Source organism: Sinohyriopsis cumingii, chromosome 2 (assembly GCF_028554795.1).
Source record: "Sinohyriopsis cumingii isolate HCF-2022 chromosome 2, ASM2855479v2, whole genome shotgun sequence".
Lineage (NCBI taxonomy): Eukaryota > Metazoa > Mollusca > Bivalvia > Unionida > Unionidae > Sinohyriopsis > Sinohyriopsis cumingii.
In genome coordinates, this window is record NC_142962.1 from 15,850,333 (window position 1) to 15,867,588 (window position 17,256).

The following is a 17,256-nucleotide window of genomic DNA, read 5'->3' on the forward strand; positions in this document are numbered from 1 at the left end:
GCATACGGCATGAATCCATGAATCGCTGATAAAGTTGTGAAATTTACGTCAAAATCGTGAGGGTTGGCAGCTATGCAATGATCCATAACAGTGAGTGCTTAAACCACTCGGGACCCCAGTCAGACCAGTAATTACTTGAAATCCTTTCTTGCGACTTCCACCCACATAGCTGCTACATAATCAACTGAATTTATGTGCATATCTATTGTACTGGCTCTAATCCTAGAGGAAATGTGTTTCCTTTTCCATGATTCCCATACAGATTAAACAGCATCCCATTCTGAAATTTCTAGCCAAAACCCATTTATGGAGCAAGTTCAACTAGAGGTTATGCTTGAATTTTTGCTTTTTTATTGGAATATGCTGCAGTTGAGGTGATGTATTATAACCATTTGATTTTATTTTAATGTAAGATTCACTATTTCTTCAATCAAAATAATCCAGCAATGTTCTTACAGTCCATGTGAATGTGCTTGTTCCTCCTGACTCGGCTTATTACAATGCATATAAAATCTTTCCATGTTTCATTACCACCTAGGCAAAAAGCTTCTAAGTAAAAAATACATAAATGCAGGATTTATATCTGTTAATGTTTGGCTTGAAAATAAAGCATAAAATGTGAGAGAAAAAAATTAAGATCAAACTTTCCTAGACAAAAAATATACAAAAAAATAAATGTTTTGAATCATACTGTGCAAGTTACTGCAAGAAAAAATGTCTGCTTTCTGTATATTTTTCAGCCTACAGGCATATATTATAATCATAAGTTCATTTGGGGGGAAAAGTTTAAATTGTTTTATGTTCAAAAGGATCACAAAATTTATGTTTGAAAGGCCCAGACTTGCCCATGATTTTAGTACATAATTATTATCTGAAAATACTTCGCAATGTGAACTGAGAACATATCTGCTTTTGTACACCACTTTGTCTAAACTTGAGACTCTTTATTTAAATTAAAGAAAATAAACCATCTTGCATCCAGATACAAAATTTACTCCATCATCGATTGAACTGCTGGATTTTTGGAACATTGGTTGGTTCAATATGGGCCAGCTTGTAAAGAATTGCAAGATTCCTGAAAACCTGTACCTAGCAGCAATATTCTATTTTATAAATATGCCAATGGCTCCATTCAATCATAAATGATAATTTAAAAAAATTTCCACAAGTATCCCTGCACTTGCCTTTACCAAATCTGATTTTTGAGCATTAAACACACTTAAGTAATGGCAGATTATCTCAAGTCTCAGGACTGAAATGTGTAAACTGATTAAACAAAACCGTAACATGAGGACATGACTCACTTTTAGCTAATATTTCGATGTATAGTATTCACCTGATCATCTGGAAAGCAGTGATTTTCAGCAAACCAACAAAACTGCCTTTCATTTCTGATTAATATTCTCACTGTATTTTCTTTTGATTAATTTAAATATATTAAAAGGACAGTATCTGACAAAAAGATTTACAAAAACATAACAATACAAAGGTAATAAGAATTTGTACTTACAGATAATGTAGTAAGTTTTATGAAAAAATACTGGAAATGGTTTTCAAATTTGGTGAAGAAGTTAGAATGAAGATGAGAACGTCCACATTTGGATATCTTCTTCATGTAACTGTTAATATTGCTGTCAGTGCAAACCATCCGAAGGATCTATCAAAAGAAAAAGAGAAATGGTCACACTATGTATATGTGACAAAATAAAGTGTACATGTGACAACAGCATAATGGGAAAATCAACTTAGTCATCAAAATAATTTCTTTGATATCAAAAAGCAATTATCTGTTTATTGAGATAAAACAATGCCATTCAGCAATCAATTTTTTTTTACTCACATTCCTCTTTCAATACAAAACATTTTGGATATTATTTGGCACCATTTCCATTTAGTACCAACTAAACATCATAGCAAGTTTTTCTGTGAAAACTTAATGCTGATATGACTATACAGTCATGAGAGGTAGCAATAACATGATTTTTAAGATGGCCACTGTGGTGGCCATATTGAATATGTTGTTGTTGTTGTTGTGGGGTTTAACGCCATTTTTCAGCACGATAGGCTATACATGGCGGCCAGTACATATTGAATATAAGATTGACACTATTTTCATTGACAACCAACTAGACATCATAATTTTTCTTCCATTGATAACCCTTCGGCAATATTAATTTCCTTTCAGGAGGAGCAGTGGTAACAAAATTTTCAAAGATGGCCACTGCAGCAGCAAATATTGGACAGCTGATATGCACCATTTCATTTAGGACCAATCAGACATTACAACAAATCTTTAAGTGACAACCTCATGTTGATAGGAAAATCTATTTAGGAACAGTAGCAATAAAAAATTATTTAAAATGACCACTGTGGTGGCATATTGGACATCAGACAGGTACCATTTTCACTTAGGCCCAACAAGACATTATCAGAAATCTACTGGTGAAAACCCCATGCCAATATGACTTTCTGTTCTGGTGGAGTAGTGACAAGATTTTCAAGATGGTTACTGTAGCAGCCATATTGGATGACAGATCAGCACTATTTTCATTTAGGAACAACTACACAATATTAAGAAGTCTTTCCGTGAAAACCTCATTTAATATGACTATCCATTTAGCAATAACATAATTTTCAAGAATGTCGCTGAAGTAATTACACTTGTATTACATCGGATTAGGATTGTTTCCATTTGGAACCATCATAACAAGTCTTCTGGTGAAAACCCCATGTCAAAATGATCTTCTGTTTATGAGAATTAGTGATAACAATTTTTTTAAGATGGCCACTGTGGTGGCCATTCTGGATATCAGACTGGCACCATTCTCATTTAGGACCAACTAGCCATCATAAGAAGTCTTTTAGTCAAAACCTTAATCTAAGCTTAACATCCATTCATGATGACCAGTAGAGATAAAAATCCATTCACATTTGTTCGTGTTATCATGCGCACAAGCCATTACAGAAAAAACCCTGAGTAAAGACATTTTACTTTAAATTCAGTGTCAGGGTGCTGACTATCAACTTGTTTATTGGAATACAACTAAATACAAAATTGCCAAAATTCACTTGTGTATTTAGACTTTGTTGATATGCCTATCTGTTCAGGTTCTGCTCCAGTTTTGTATTTCACAGTGGGGTGAATTTTGAACCAAAAGGTAAATCTCAACATTTTAAGGATTCACTATATACTGGATGCTGTGGGTATGTACCACAGTATGATTACCACAGGATTCTAATGCTGAGTGCATACGTGGATGTAAAATCAATTAAGGCCAAAATGTTTGCAATAAAATTAAAAACAGTTAAGCCAAAATTTCTTCAAATGTTCTTTAATGACAGGCAAAATCGGGTACTTATTAAATTTCCACTTGCTGGAAAATTCAATGATCAGAACTGAGAAAGGACAACTATCAAATTTTTTTAAGCTGTTTTGTTAGTTCACAAGCTGGATTTAATGGGTATGACAACATTCTGGCCTTCTTTTTACTACTCAAGATCACTATGTTGTACATGCTTTTCTCATTTAGTGTAAATATAAAAAACTTTGTTGTTGCTGTTGTAGGGTTTAATGCCATCTTTCAGCACAAGATAGGCTATACATGGTGGCCAGTATAAATGGTGGAGGAAGAACCCAGGAAAATCCCAGAAAGAACCACTGACCTACGAGAAGCTACTAGCAACCTTTCTCACTATAAGAATATCAATAGTGAAAATGATTGTAGCTGTGTGCCCATCTCCCCCATCTGTTATAATTACATGTTACAATGTCAGCTTCAGAAAGGGAACCAACACACTTTACACCATTTCAACATACATTAAACATCAAGAATCTGACCTGAAATTTGTATACATGACATAATATAATTTTCATTTCCTTCTTAGCACCGTTTAACAGGGATAAAGTTTGAGGTCAGTTGGGACAAGGGATCTCAATCGCAGAACCGAAGAAGATTTGGTGGCCATGATGGAGGTCAGATTGTTTAGTAGTTTAGTACCACGTATATGCTTTAAGTCTTTTAGCGAAGACCCAATGTCAATATTACCATCTAGTCAGGAAGAAACAAAATTTTCATTGTGGTCATGCTGGATATTGTATCATCATCATTTTCATTTAAGACCAACTAGACATCATGCAAAAGTCCATGTTAATAAAAATATTTATTCAGGCAGTGTAGCATTAGCAAGATTTTCTGATGTGAAATTAATAAATTCATCATTTAGAATCAGCAAAACATCATAAGAAATATTTACAAAAAAAAGCCCCTGTCAACATAACCAACTGTTCAGAAGGAGAAACAATGACGACTGCCATGGCAGATATACAAGATGTTAGATTCATACCATTTTCATTTGGAACTAAGGGAACAACATAAAAAAATCTTTCAGCAAAATGCCATATCTATTTGACAATATCTACATGGAGAGTAGTGATCACAAAAAGATCTTGAAGATGGTAGCTAATGATGCCAGTGGGTACCCAGTTATGTGGGTATCCATCAATTGATAATAACCCAGGTAATAAAATGGACAACTGGGTACCCCTAAAATAAAAGGTTTCCAAGTTCAGATTGAGATATAGAATAACAATTCCTCTTTGAGGCTCGTATCATGTGTGTATTTATCATCACAGGGGCTCGTACTGTTGCTGACATCTTACTTGTCATACATGTACTTTATAATAATAGAAGGGAGGACACTTCTCTCCTATCTCGCGCTACCTATTTAAGAATCAATGCTGACACTTCAAGCCAGATTTCATGATTCGCATAGCATAATAAATTTAGTATGATGCTTAGCTCAGGCATTCGACTTTGTATGCCTGTCCAAAGTTTGTCTTACTATCATACCATTAAAGAATGCCAGACCATTTTCCCATGCTGCCATGATCACACACGCTTAATATGCAAGTGCAACTCGCTGAATGGAATACTGTACTCTCACTGGCCAAAGGAAAATGATGTACTGCACCTATTTACAACTTATTTTTATTGGGTCAATGTACTAGTCCTCATGTGACCCTCATGGTGATTTGAGTTTGAGACCCTAGTTAAGATGAATGTATTTATTAATACAAACAAAAGTATTATGAAACATGCACTACCTTTTCCTGCAATCCTTTGTGAATCCTGCACATTTCATACACCAGATGAAGAACTGCTGTTAGAAACCCAAAAGGACTGTGACACCTTGTGACTGGCAAGGATTGTTCCTCGAAAGCTAATGAGTTTCCATATTCAGGGAGACAACTGCTAACTTCCTGTCTTGGAGACTCTTGCTGGTTCAGCATGTTGGAGTGCTTGCTGCAGAGAATAAATGCTGTTATTTTAAACTACATGCAGTTTTCTACATTCACCTTGACTCGGATACGGGAGGTTGTGGGTTCGAACCCCAGCCAAGTCATACCAAAGACTTATAAAAAGGGTACTTAAAAGACGCCTTGCTTGGCGCTCAGCATTAAGAGGTTAGTGTTAGGACTGGTCGGCCTGGTGTCAGAATAATGTAACTGGGTGGGACATCATGCTACATGTCTGCGGCATGATGCCCCAGTGCAAGACATCACCATAAACTGCCACACTACAGACATTGTAGTGATACGACTGAATTTTTTTTAAAGCTACATTAAAAATCCAAATCATGCACATTTAGCTTGAATGTCAAGGAATTCTCACATTAACTCCATGACATTACCTGCAAATTTTGGTACCACAAAATGGACATTTTCATCACTCTCAGTTACTGATTAAAAGTTCTGAACTTTTAATGTTATTAAAAAACTAAAAGCTGATGCTTTAGAAGGTGATTTAAAATCTTTAAAAATGTTCTGTAGGTCATAAAAAATTATCTATTTGCTGTCCCCTTTTCGAAGGGCACCATATTGTGTCTGCATCATATGTTTTCTGTTGTGGTCCATGTCGTGGCTACTGAGCAATGGGAATATTTTATAATATGCACCTTAAATGGGAATATTTTATAATATGCACCTTAAATGGGAATATTTTATAATATGCACCTTAAATGGGAATATTTTATCATATGCACCTTAAATGGGAATATTTTATAATATGTACCTTAAATGGGCATATTTTATAATATGCACCTTAAATGGGAATATTTTATAATATGCACCTTAAATGGGAATATTTTATCATATGCACCTTAAATGGGAATATTTTATCATATGCACCTTAAATGGGAATATTTTATCATATGCACCTTAAATGGGAATATTTTATCATATGCACCTTAAATGGGAATATTTTATAATATGCACCTTAAATGGGCATATTTTATAATAAGCACCTTAAATAGGAATATTTTATAATATGCACCTTAAATGGGAATATTTTATAATATGCACCTTAAATGGGAATATTTTATCATATGCACCTTAAATGGGAATATTTTATAATATGCACCATAAATGGAAATATTTTATAATATGCACCTTAAATGGGAATATTTTATAATATGCACCATAAATGGGAATATTTTATAATATGCACCTTAAATGGGAATATTTTATCATATGCACCTTAAATGGGAATATTTTATCATATGCACCTTAAATGGGAATATTTTATCATATGCACCTTAAATGGGAATATTTTATAATATGCACCTCAAATGGAAATATTTTATAATATGCACCTTAAATGGGAATATTTTATAATATGCACCTTAAATGGGAATATTTTATAATATGCACCTTAAATGGGAATATTTTATAATGTGCACCTTAAATGGGAATATTTTATCATATGCACCTTAAATGGGAATATTTTATAATATGCACCTTAAATGTGAACACGAGTGCAAAATGAACAAAACAAAGAATGTAGGATTAATGCAGAATACAATGGAGTGATCAACTGGAATGCTGAAGACTGGAGTCAGTGATGTAATGAATTAAGTTTTACCTATTTACATGACCACAAGATGTTGTTTACATAAGTCTGAACACCAATATTGAAGTGTTGACTTCGAAATTATAAAATGCCTATTAATAACGGGGTTGAAATACACAGTTGTCCAGTAATTAGAATTTCTACAGATGATTTTGTTCACCTGCCAATCATAATCTGCCTGGTCAATTTTAACCTTTCATTGGAATAGGTGTTATGGCATGTTCCAAACAATAAACAGTTTATGTGCATTAGACAAACTACTGTATATACTCCATTGTACGTCATGTCCAGCTGCAAAAAACACAGACTCTGATCTATCATTGAATAATGTGCCAGCATAATAGGGTCTATGTTGTTTGCTATACTGATTACGCCTAACAAACTGCATAGACCCAGATCTGCCAGCACATTATGCGATGACAGATCTGGGTATGTGCAGTTTGTGGTTGGATTCAACTTATAAGAGAGCATGTACAGTATGCATGAAGGATCCATGCAGGACAATACCTATTTCTTGAGTGGACCTGACCCATTATGAATATTCCTCTTATTCAGGTCATAAGAATGGACTGAGATGATCTGCTTTAATACCTGAGATTCTGTGTAATGACCTGAAAACCAAAGGCTGCCCAGCATGGTTGCAGTACGTTTTCATGGAGATCCTCCAGCTGCGGTAAGCACTTCAGTGGTTCATATTCCCGCTGAAATAGGGCAAATCCACCTATTTTAGGCATGTCGGTTACATAATGAATTCTCAGGGTAAATAATGAGTTTTTCATCTATTAGCATATTTTATTTAAACTGATTTATGCTGGTGACACTATCAAATTTGTGCCCTGTAGGGATTACATGAAAGAACAAATCTGGGAATGAACATCACAGAATTTATGATAAAATTTTACAGATTCTAACCATTGGAGGGCACAAGGAAGGAATATAGAATCATCTATGAGAAATTATCTGATATTATGATTGTAATTTTTAAAAAAATGCAATGCAAAAAGAGAAGAAAAAAATGATGTTGTGGTAATAGAAAATTTAATGGTATTTTGACACCAAATCCAAACAAGAGTATTGTGAATAATAGTGTAGCACTGTGCTATGAACTGTGGGATGTTGGAAATAAGATGACATGACAGTGATTCTCCACTTTACTGAATAATAAAAAAGTTTTCATGCAATTTTGATGATCGTAAGAACAGTAAAAAAATGATAACTGAAAGAAAAGCATATTTGTTAGAGATTTCCTATCATACCATAACTGACTCGCAGCCTTTCTGTGTCAGAAGTGTGACATGAGATTATTAATTGTTTCCTAGAGAACAAATTCACTCAACAACATACACTTTTCTAACTGTATCCATCCATGTTCTTAATCTGTGCCAACTTGATGAATCAGATGATATTCATTCATCTTTCATTTACGGAGAGTTGGTGCCAACTTGATGAATCAGGTGATATTCATTCATCTTTCATTTACGGAGAGTTGGTGCCAACTTGATGAATCAGATGATATTCATTCATATTTCATTTTACGGAGAGTTGGTGCAACTTGATGAATCAGATGATATTCATTCATTTTTCATTTTACGGAGAGTTGGTGCAACTTGATGAATCAGATGATATTCATTCATATTTCATTTTATGGAGAGTTGGTGGCAGGGTATTGTTTCCTCCCACAGCAGCAGATAAATGTTGATTTTGTTTGAGATTGCTTGAATGCCTAAGTAACAAATCCATTTTTTAACAGGTTAAGTACTCCCAACATTTCAGTAGAGATCATCTTTAGATGTCTTGCTCTGTCTGTGATAAGACAAGGGTCCTATTTCTTCACATTTGGATCATTTCATGTGTAAAATTTGTCATTTAAAAAAGTACCCATGAATCAAAAGCAAATCAATAGTACTCATTAGACTTAATCTGTATGACTAACTTCCTGAAATGTAAATAACATGTATTACTCATTTGACTCAATCTGTATGAGGGGCCCCGAGTGGCCAAGTGGTCTAAAGTGCTAAATATTACGGATCACTGCCATCTCACCTCTGTCTGCATGGGTTTGAGTCTTGGGCTCAGCCAATGTGGGTATGTGAGAAAGCTTGCCAGTAGCTTCTCAAGGGTCGGTGGTTCTTTCCAAGTTTTCCAGGTTTCTTCCTCCACCATTTATACTGGCCGTCATGTATAGCCAATCTTGTGCTGAAAAATGGCATTAAACCCTACAACAACAACAACAATCTGTATGACTAATGTACTGATATGTAGGAGATAAATAAGGCAATCATACATGTATTACTCATTCAAATAATGTTAATCTAAATAACATCTTCTTTAGGACAATCATAGACAAAGGGAGAGAATTTCATGCCATCAGGTTTCAAACTTCAGTTTTCTTGAGAAAAAAAAATTATTTGCAAATTAATACATTTGGACACAATGGGACTGCAAAAATATTTGAGATCAAGCTTTTAGCCACAGAGCGAAAATTCCCCCCCACCAATGCTGCATTATGTTTTCATGTGGGATGAAAGCAATTTATCAATTTATTTGTTGTGCCAAAGAAGAACAATGGTGTAAGTTTGAGGATGCCTGTATTCAAATGGAAACAGAGAATGTTATGTGGATATAAGAAAGAAAAGAGAATGCAACAACAAAAAAGATAATAATGGCACTTTATGATTGCTAAACCATGTGAAAGCATGAATCCAAGAAATTGTACCTGATTGGACCACTTCCAGTAAAATGTTGCAGTAAGGTTCACACAGGCAGTAGCCACATGAAGGTCATGTTTCTGAAATAAAATGAACCTGAGGTCAGCACATCAAATATTTTGACTAGCTATAATATATGAAGACTCTTTGACTAAACAAATGCCATGCTTGTTAGACACTGTTAAATTTAAAGGAACCAATTTTGGGGAGTAGAATACATTTTTTCACGTCATGCTTACTGGATTATAATATGCACAAAGAACATTCACTACCATGCAAATCCAGCATTTCCAGGTGAAAAAAATGTTAACCATGTCCTTTGGTTTGTCTAAGCAATAAAAGTGTTAAATATTGTCTGCTTGTCAAGAAGGAATTCAGGTGAGAGTGGTCTCCCACTGGATAGAGGAATGGTGCCATTCATAACTTACTACTGGAGCACAAGTGCATGTTCTTAATCCCACATTATGATTAGAAAAACCAATATGAATGGGAAGTTCATGTGGAAGTGGGATAAATCCTTGCAGGCTGAGCAGATTCCCCATTGGATCCAGGATGAAAGAACATGAGTGGAAATATGGTCATTTCGTTCTATGAGCTGTTACAAGTCTATGCTCTTAAAATAAGTAACAGAAAAGAGTCAAAGACAACGATCTTAGTAAAATTTTAAAAAATGATTTATTTCCCTAGAATACAAAGTGAAAATGAGAAAAAAAGAACTTTAAGGTATTGCAAATTCAATCCCAAAATAATCCAAGAATTACAGACACAAGTCCTAATAATTTAAAGTCCTGAATAAAATTCAGTATAAGTCCTGAAGAAATCATAAAACTGAAAATGATGACGTAACTACTATAGCTTATAGAGTGTTAATGTGTCAACAGTCTTTGGTGGAATCACAGTAATATAATTCCAGGTTTGAATACACTATAAATTCCAGTGAATGTCTTCATCCAAGAATTGTATCAGAGTACTTTTGTATTTCCAGAGAAAATAATCACTCGAGTTAAAATATTTGAAGAAAATAAAATTCAGCCCAACTCGTTACAACATAATACAACTTGAAAGTGCAAGATGTTAATGCACAAATGACCAAGTCCTCACAATCACAAGATTATAACATTCTCTATTTAACCTCAGGTTACAATTAGCATTTTCTAAAAGAAAACATTACCTAATGGCAAATAACCTTCTAGAATGATCCTGATGTTTACAAAACAATAACCTGTATTATGTATAATACACTAAGGAAACTCCAAAACTTTGACCCAAAAATACATATTTACTTTCTCTATTAATAATGATTCTGATATCAAGCCCATACATTGAGAATAATTTAGCTTTGTATTAGTAGTTGACATAAAATGAAAGAAAAAAAGTCAATCAGGTCAAGCAGAAAAGAACTCAGTTTTGGACAAGGTCAAGACCAGCATACAATGTTACATTACTATAGCATGTAATGAAATAAAATTGTTTTAAAAAACTAAATGAGATATAAATAACAGAGCAATAAAAGCAAATGTGATATGCATAAGAAATTCATGTAAGTTAATTTCCCTGTATGCTGTGCAGTCCAGGACGAAACAGTCAGACTGGAAATATGGTCACATCCTTCTTTAAGCAGCAAGAATAAGCAAGACCTCCCTCTTTTGATTGGCAAAGAACATTTCAAGTACCAGTCCTGAAGGGACCTAAAAGATCTCCTGGGCTACAAGGGTCCAATGAAGTAAGCAGTTGCAAAAAGAAAGAATTTTCCATGAAGAGGATGCCCGTTCTTAGCAATGAAAGCAGGGATGATCATGAAAGAAAATGAAAGATAGTGCCCACTATGCTTCATTTTCTTTCATGATCGTCCCTGCAGATAGATCATGTCATCTCTTTACACACAAATTTTCCTGATTCTGCCTGCTAATGCTAGGGTGGTAAAGAAGCAGGTGTTATACAAATGATGAATCAGCAATGCTTTAGACAGTAGTTCCAAGCATGCCATGTTCAACCATGTCAAAACTCACTGATGGTTCCATGGACAAAAGAGCAACACTTTCAGTTGCAACAAATTGAAGCTGGGCAAGAAGGATGATGAAGTTTTTATTCTGGTCTATGTTTTCCCTTCCATGATAGAAAACATTACTGAGTGTAGTTGTTGATATTAATAGGTTCAATGCCATTTTTGAGCACATGATAGGCTATACACTACAGCCAGTATATTTGGCTGAAGAAGAACTAAGGAAGACTGCAGTAGAACCACCAACCCATGGGAAGCAACTGGCAAGTGTTCTCAAATACCCAGAATGGTCAAGTTGAGACTCAAACTCATATGGACAGAGGTGAGATGTGTGAGTGATCTGTAAAGACAAGCACATTAGACCACTCAGTCCCCTGGGGCCCTTCAGACTGTAGAATGGTAGCTCCCGATACCCCTTCAGATTGTAGAATGGTAGTTCCTGACACCCCTTCAGACTGTAGAATGGTAGCTCCCATTAGTGATTAGGGCTAACTTCTTCCTCTAAAACCCATATAAGGAAGTCAGCTATTAGTGACACTTTTTGTGACATACTTTTAAAAATTAGATGTTTATGTGCTTGCAACACTGGAAAAAGACTTCCCTCATAGGCTTTCAGATTGCTAGGCCTTGTTGCTCAGGCAATCCAGTCCACCATTTGCTCAAAAAATGTTCATTTCTGAGGATTTGATTGATATGAGCCAGTCATGAATTTCCAATATTTCTGGATTGTGATGAAAAACCTGCATGCACTGTTGATTCAGCAGGCATGAAAAAGGCCACGTTCCTTTGTGAATCTTCACCATTTGATTATTCATGGTATTTTCAACTCACAGAAAACAGGATATGTATGCACTCTGATATCTAACCTTCAAAGAGTCAAGACCATTACAAATTGAAGAAAGGGATTGACTACAACATAGGATTTGCAGCTTGTAATTCCACCTTTATGGAAAAAGGTCCACTATAGGTAGGACCTTACTAGAACATATCTGACCAAAGTCCAGGAGGAGAGGGTGTAGGGACAAACAATTGTGAGAACTTGATTCCTTCAGGACAGTGAAACTGGGACAAACAGCCTGACTCAGGTGTGATGGACTTGAATGTAGATTTGTTGATAATGACACCACCTGAGAAAATCCCAAGCAAGAAGGCAGAGATCTGATTTTCCATGTCTTTGAAGGTAACTGACAAAAGATTAAGTAATGGAAGGAAACAGTACTCTTCCCAGATCACCGGCAACAACTGAAAGGCTTTCATTGTGGCTTCTTTCTCAGGAGATTGTTGTATATAGAGTTCTCATGAATGTGCAAAACCCTGCCCAGTGAGGAGGGCAGGAGATGGACACTCTAGCTTGTCATACTGCCCAGTGAGGAGGACAGGAGATGGGTACTCAAGCTTGTCTACTGCCCAGTGAGGAGGGCAGGAGATGGGCACTCTAGCTTGTCATACTGCCCAGTGAGGAGGACAGGAGATGGGCACTCTAGCTTGTCATATTAGCATCCATGTGATTCAAGACTTCTGGTGGCTGGTGATAAAACAGACACCTGACCAACAGAGGTCATCCCACCCATCAAGTCTAAGCTCTAATCATTTACTCTAGTTGGCAAAGCTTCAGATACTTCTGAAACTGAAGGAATAGAGACTCTAAAACAGGTAATTTTACTAAATCTGCATTTCATTTGTGTTCCATTCACTATATATTTGCATTCACTTCACATTTGCATTTCACTTATTATGCTGATTGCTACCAACCATTGTTTTCTTTCATTTAACTCATCTGGAACAAAATGGAAATGCATTTTCTGAAGTCAGGTTTTTTCATGAGTTGTAAGGGAGAGAACTACATTTTTATATCTTATTTTATAAAATGTGTGCTTTAATGAAATAGCAATTACATAAAATGCAAAAGTCAGTTGCAAAGTATTTCTCAGCAAGTTTTACAGAGTTTTATTTAATATTTCATTTTGTTAATATGAAGATTACACAGATACAACTGTGTGATAACAGTGTGTTTACCTTGTAAACAATTTTGTAACTTCTATTGTATTTGTATCCTTACACGCAGTCAATGTTAACCTTGTCAATTCTTTACTTGTATCAATATTCACCTATCAAACAGGACAGAAGACACAACAAGGGCAGATGACAATCCTAAAGATGGCAAAGCAAATGACATAGCTTGTGAACTGCACATCGGCAGATATGACAAGTTCGGACATGGTAAAATTGGGTGTCCTTATTGATAATGGATCTGAAAGGAATGAGGGACATGGACATGGTCCTGGATATAGGGTCATTGGACTCAACACTCAAAAATTTTCTTGAAGGCCTGTTAACGGAATATGAAGGCACACAGCAAGGAGGTCTAAGCTGTCTGTGTAAGGCCTCACTCAAATGGTGCTGAAAGTCTACCTTGGCACTCTACCATAGCTATGGTACTTGAGTGTTGTGAGAGTAGAATGCCAATGTATTTGTGTTGTGAACAATCTCAAACGCTTTTTTGTGGAGGAGAGTGTCTATAATGAGTTGCTGAAGTCATTATCCCATTAGGATGTCAGGAAAACAAAAGGCATGAAAATGGCATCATTTTTTGCAGAAAGCAGGGCAGTGAGGAGAACTGGGCCAAAACCAGTCATTGTCACTCTGTACTGTGTCATCTTTTACTACTGGAAACTGGGCCCTTGCAGAGTGTTAAAGTTTAAAATATGATTTCCCTGTCAGGAGTACCATAGTGGGGTTCTCCGTGTCTTTGTTTTCTCTTGGCAATGAAGGCTGGGCTCTGGATTGCATGGCCTGTGAGAGGGTTACCTATTTTGTGGCCTGGTTCCTAACCTTCTCTATATGGCCATGAAATAGGAGACCGAAAGACACTGGACAAGATATGAGGGCTGCCAAATTGTGGTCTTTAAGCACTATGGATTTTGATAGGAATGTATCTCTCTGTGTGAGCTGGTGGTTAACAAATGAAGCTAAAGAACTGGTGTGAGTGTTGAGTACACAAGCCATTTCTGTCAGTGGGGATCTCAAAAAGGGGACTTAGGCAATATTCAACTTGCTGAAAAATACCATCAGATACCAGACTAGGCATAGATTCAATAGCATTGCTAATGTGAACCAGCTGTTGCCTGCTATGGAAAGATTTTCAGTTTGTCAATGTGCCATAAGCATCTCGGGTATTTTAGGAAGACAGCCCACCATACCCTGTCCAAGTTACAATGACCATAAGTGAACCAAAACTGGAAGTGGTATGAGGATAGCTGATATTTAACGCTTATGTCCAGTACTGGTCACTAAGGAAAAGATAACTATATGCAGTACCAGGGGCTGTCCAGAACTGGTCCATTGTGATGTGTTGGCACTATCCCAGTAGTCTTCTGGTGGAACTAGGAGAGAGTTGCACCAAGCTGGGTGATGATGTTGCTGCAGTTGTGTGTGGGGTTTTGGCCTTAATTGATAGAGTCAGTGGTAAGTTCACAACTGAGGTGGTTGTGATGGCAAGACCAATAGTGTCTGCATCCTTTTAAGATAACTTTTTGGTTCTTTTCAGGATAGCTGTCTGGCAGAAACATTGCCATTCTGCTCCATCCACTGAGTGCAGATTTCATCTATATGGTCTGAATGACACACCATACAAGTCATTCAAAAAAAGTGATTATCCAAGCCATCTTTAACCTTTGAACCCAAACTGACAGTGAAGTGAATTCCAAGAAATGTAATAAAAATGATATGAGAAATGAGAATGACAGATCATATTAAAATAACTATGTCAAATACCGAGACATAAGTACTAATGACCAATGGAGTAAGTGCTATCATACAGCAAAATAGACAAATGAATTACAAAATGTTCAACTACAATGTTAGCAGAGTGAAAAACAGTAATAAAACAGATGGCCATCTCTGCAATGATAGAAGTCCAAAGGATTGCTCAAACTTGTGAAAAGGCACAAAATAGACAGCATTTGCAAGGCCTCTAAAAACAGCATGTTGGTCAACCATCACCCAGTACAAGCTCAGGGCTGTTCCATTAAAACATACATGGGAGCCAGGGAAGGCACTCTTCAAGTGGGGTACTCATAGATGCAATTAAGAATTTTCTTATCATTTTAATATGAACTCTGTTAAAACAAAGTACCCTGGCATATATTTTTAAAAAATGCCTTCCCTTGGTACCATGTATGTTTAAATGTAATAGCCCTCACAATGTTTTAGTGTGTGTGTGTGTATGTGATTTGGATTTTTAACATAGCTCTAAAAAAAATTCAGTCATATCGTTATAATATTTGCAATGTGGCAGTTTATATGATATCTAGCACAAGGGCATCATGCCACAGATGTGTAGCATCATGTCCCACCCAGTCACATTATCCTGACGCTAGGCCAACCAGTCCTAACACTAACCTCTTAATGCTGAGTGCCTAGTGAGACAGCTGTTAGTACCATTTTTATAAGTCTTTGGCATGACTTAGCAGGAGTTCAAACTGATGACATCCCACATCCAAGGCGGATGCTCTAACCACTAGGCCACCATAGTTGTCCCAATGTTTTAGTAGATTTATTGCTAAAACAAGCCATACACATGGTTAACATTCACATTTTTTCTTTATTAGTGGGGTTTTGCAAGGTAGTGCATGTACTAATGTGATAGGATAGGACAATGTATTTTAGGAAGAAATGAACAAATGAGGCCTCTTTCTTTTTTCTGAGTCAGTCGAGTTGACAGTGAGACCCCATTAATCTTGATGCTTTTGCTCCCACCTCTTTTAATAGGATTCACAAAGAATATGGATAAATGAATAACTTTAAACAAAAAAGAAGGAAAATCCATTCCCATGTCCCTTTTGGGGGATAGTTTAACCAATGTGTTTAATTAAGTTTCAAAGTATACTGCATTGTATGAGTCTTAACTTTTAATTGATAGGCAATTATTCAGCATATGTTGCCATTCTCAAATTTAAAAGGCACTCTCTCTTCATATTTCGAGAATTTGAAACCGTTCGTACTAGCCCAATTTTGAATCTTGTTGATATTTCGCTGTAGTTGTCTTTCAATTGTATGCATGTGCTTTGACTGATAACATATGAGAAAATCATCAACATATAGTGAGCAATCCACACCAGGAGTCAAACACTTGGTGATGTTATTAATTTTGATATTGAAAAGTGTCACAGATAAAATACTGCCCTGGGGCACACCCATCTCTTGCTCGTGCAAATCTGAGAGAGTACAGCCCACTCGTACCTTGAATTCTCTGTCGGATAGGAAGTTGGATATGAAAGAGGGCAGACGGCCTTTAAGACCTAGATCATGCAGGTCTTTTAGTATCCCGTACTTCCTTGTTGTGTCATAGGCCTTTTCTAAATCAAAGAAAACCGCTACTAAATGTTCTTTCTTGATAAATGCATCGCGAATGAATGTTTCTAGTCTAACCAGATGATCGTTGGTGCTCCGTCCATAACGAAAGCCACTTTGGAAAGGAGATATTAAATTGTTAGTTTCCAGGTACCATACAAGCCGAGAATTGATCATTCGTTCCATTGTTTTGCACATGCAGCTTGTGAGTGCAATAGGTCGATAGTTGGTAGGATCTTCACTATCTTTACCAGGTTTGGGAACTGGTATTACTGTTGCTTCTTTC

The 17,256-nt window shown here is 36.1% G+C and overlaps 1 protein-coding gene across 1 annotated transcript in view; it reads right to left on the minus strand.

The window, feature by feature from the left end:
• LOC149804377 (RNA polymerase II-associated protein 1-like) overlaps positions 1–17,256 on the minus strand; it is a 126,438-nt gene that overhangs the window by 23,957 nt on the left and 85,225 nt on the right. The window contains exons 16-19 of the mRNA XM_089932272.1: positions 9,625–9,696; positions 7,500–7,609; positions 5,105–5,303; positions 1,511–1,657 (exon numbers count right to left, since the gene is read on the minus strand). Of these exons, the coding sequence (XP_089788398.1) occupies positions 1,511–1,657; positions 5,105–5,303; positions 7,500–7,609; positions 9,625–9,696 (528 nt within the window). The remainder of the gene's footprint in view (positions 1–1,510; positions 1,658–5,104; positions 5,304–7,499; positions 7,610–9,624; positions 9,697–17,256) is intronic.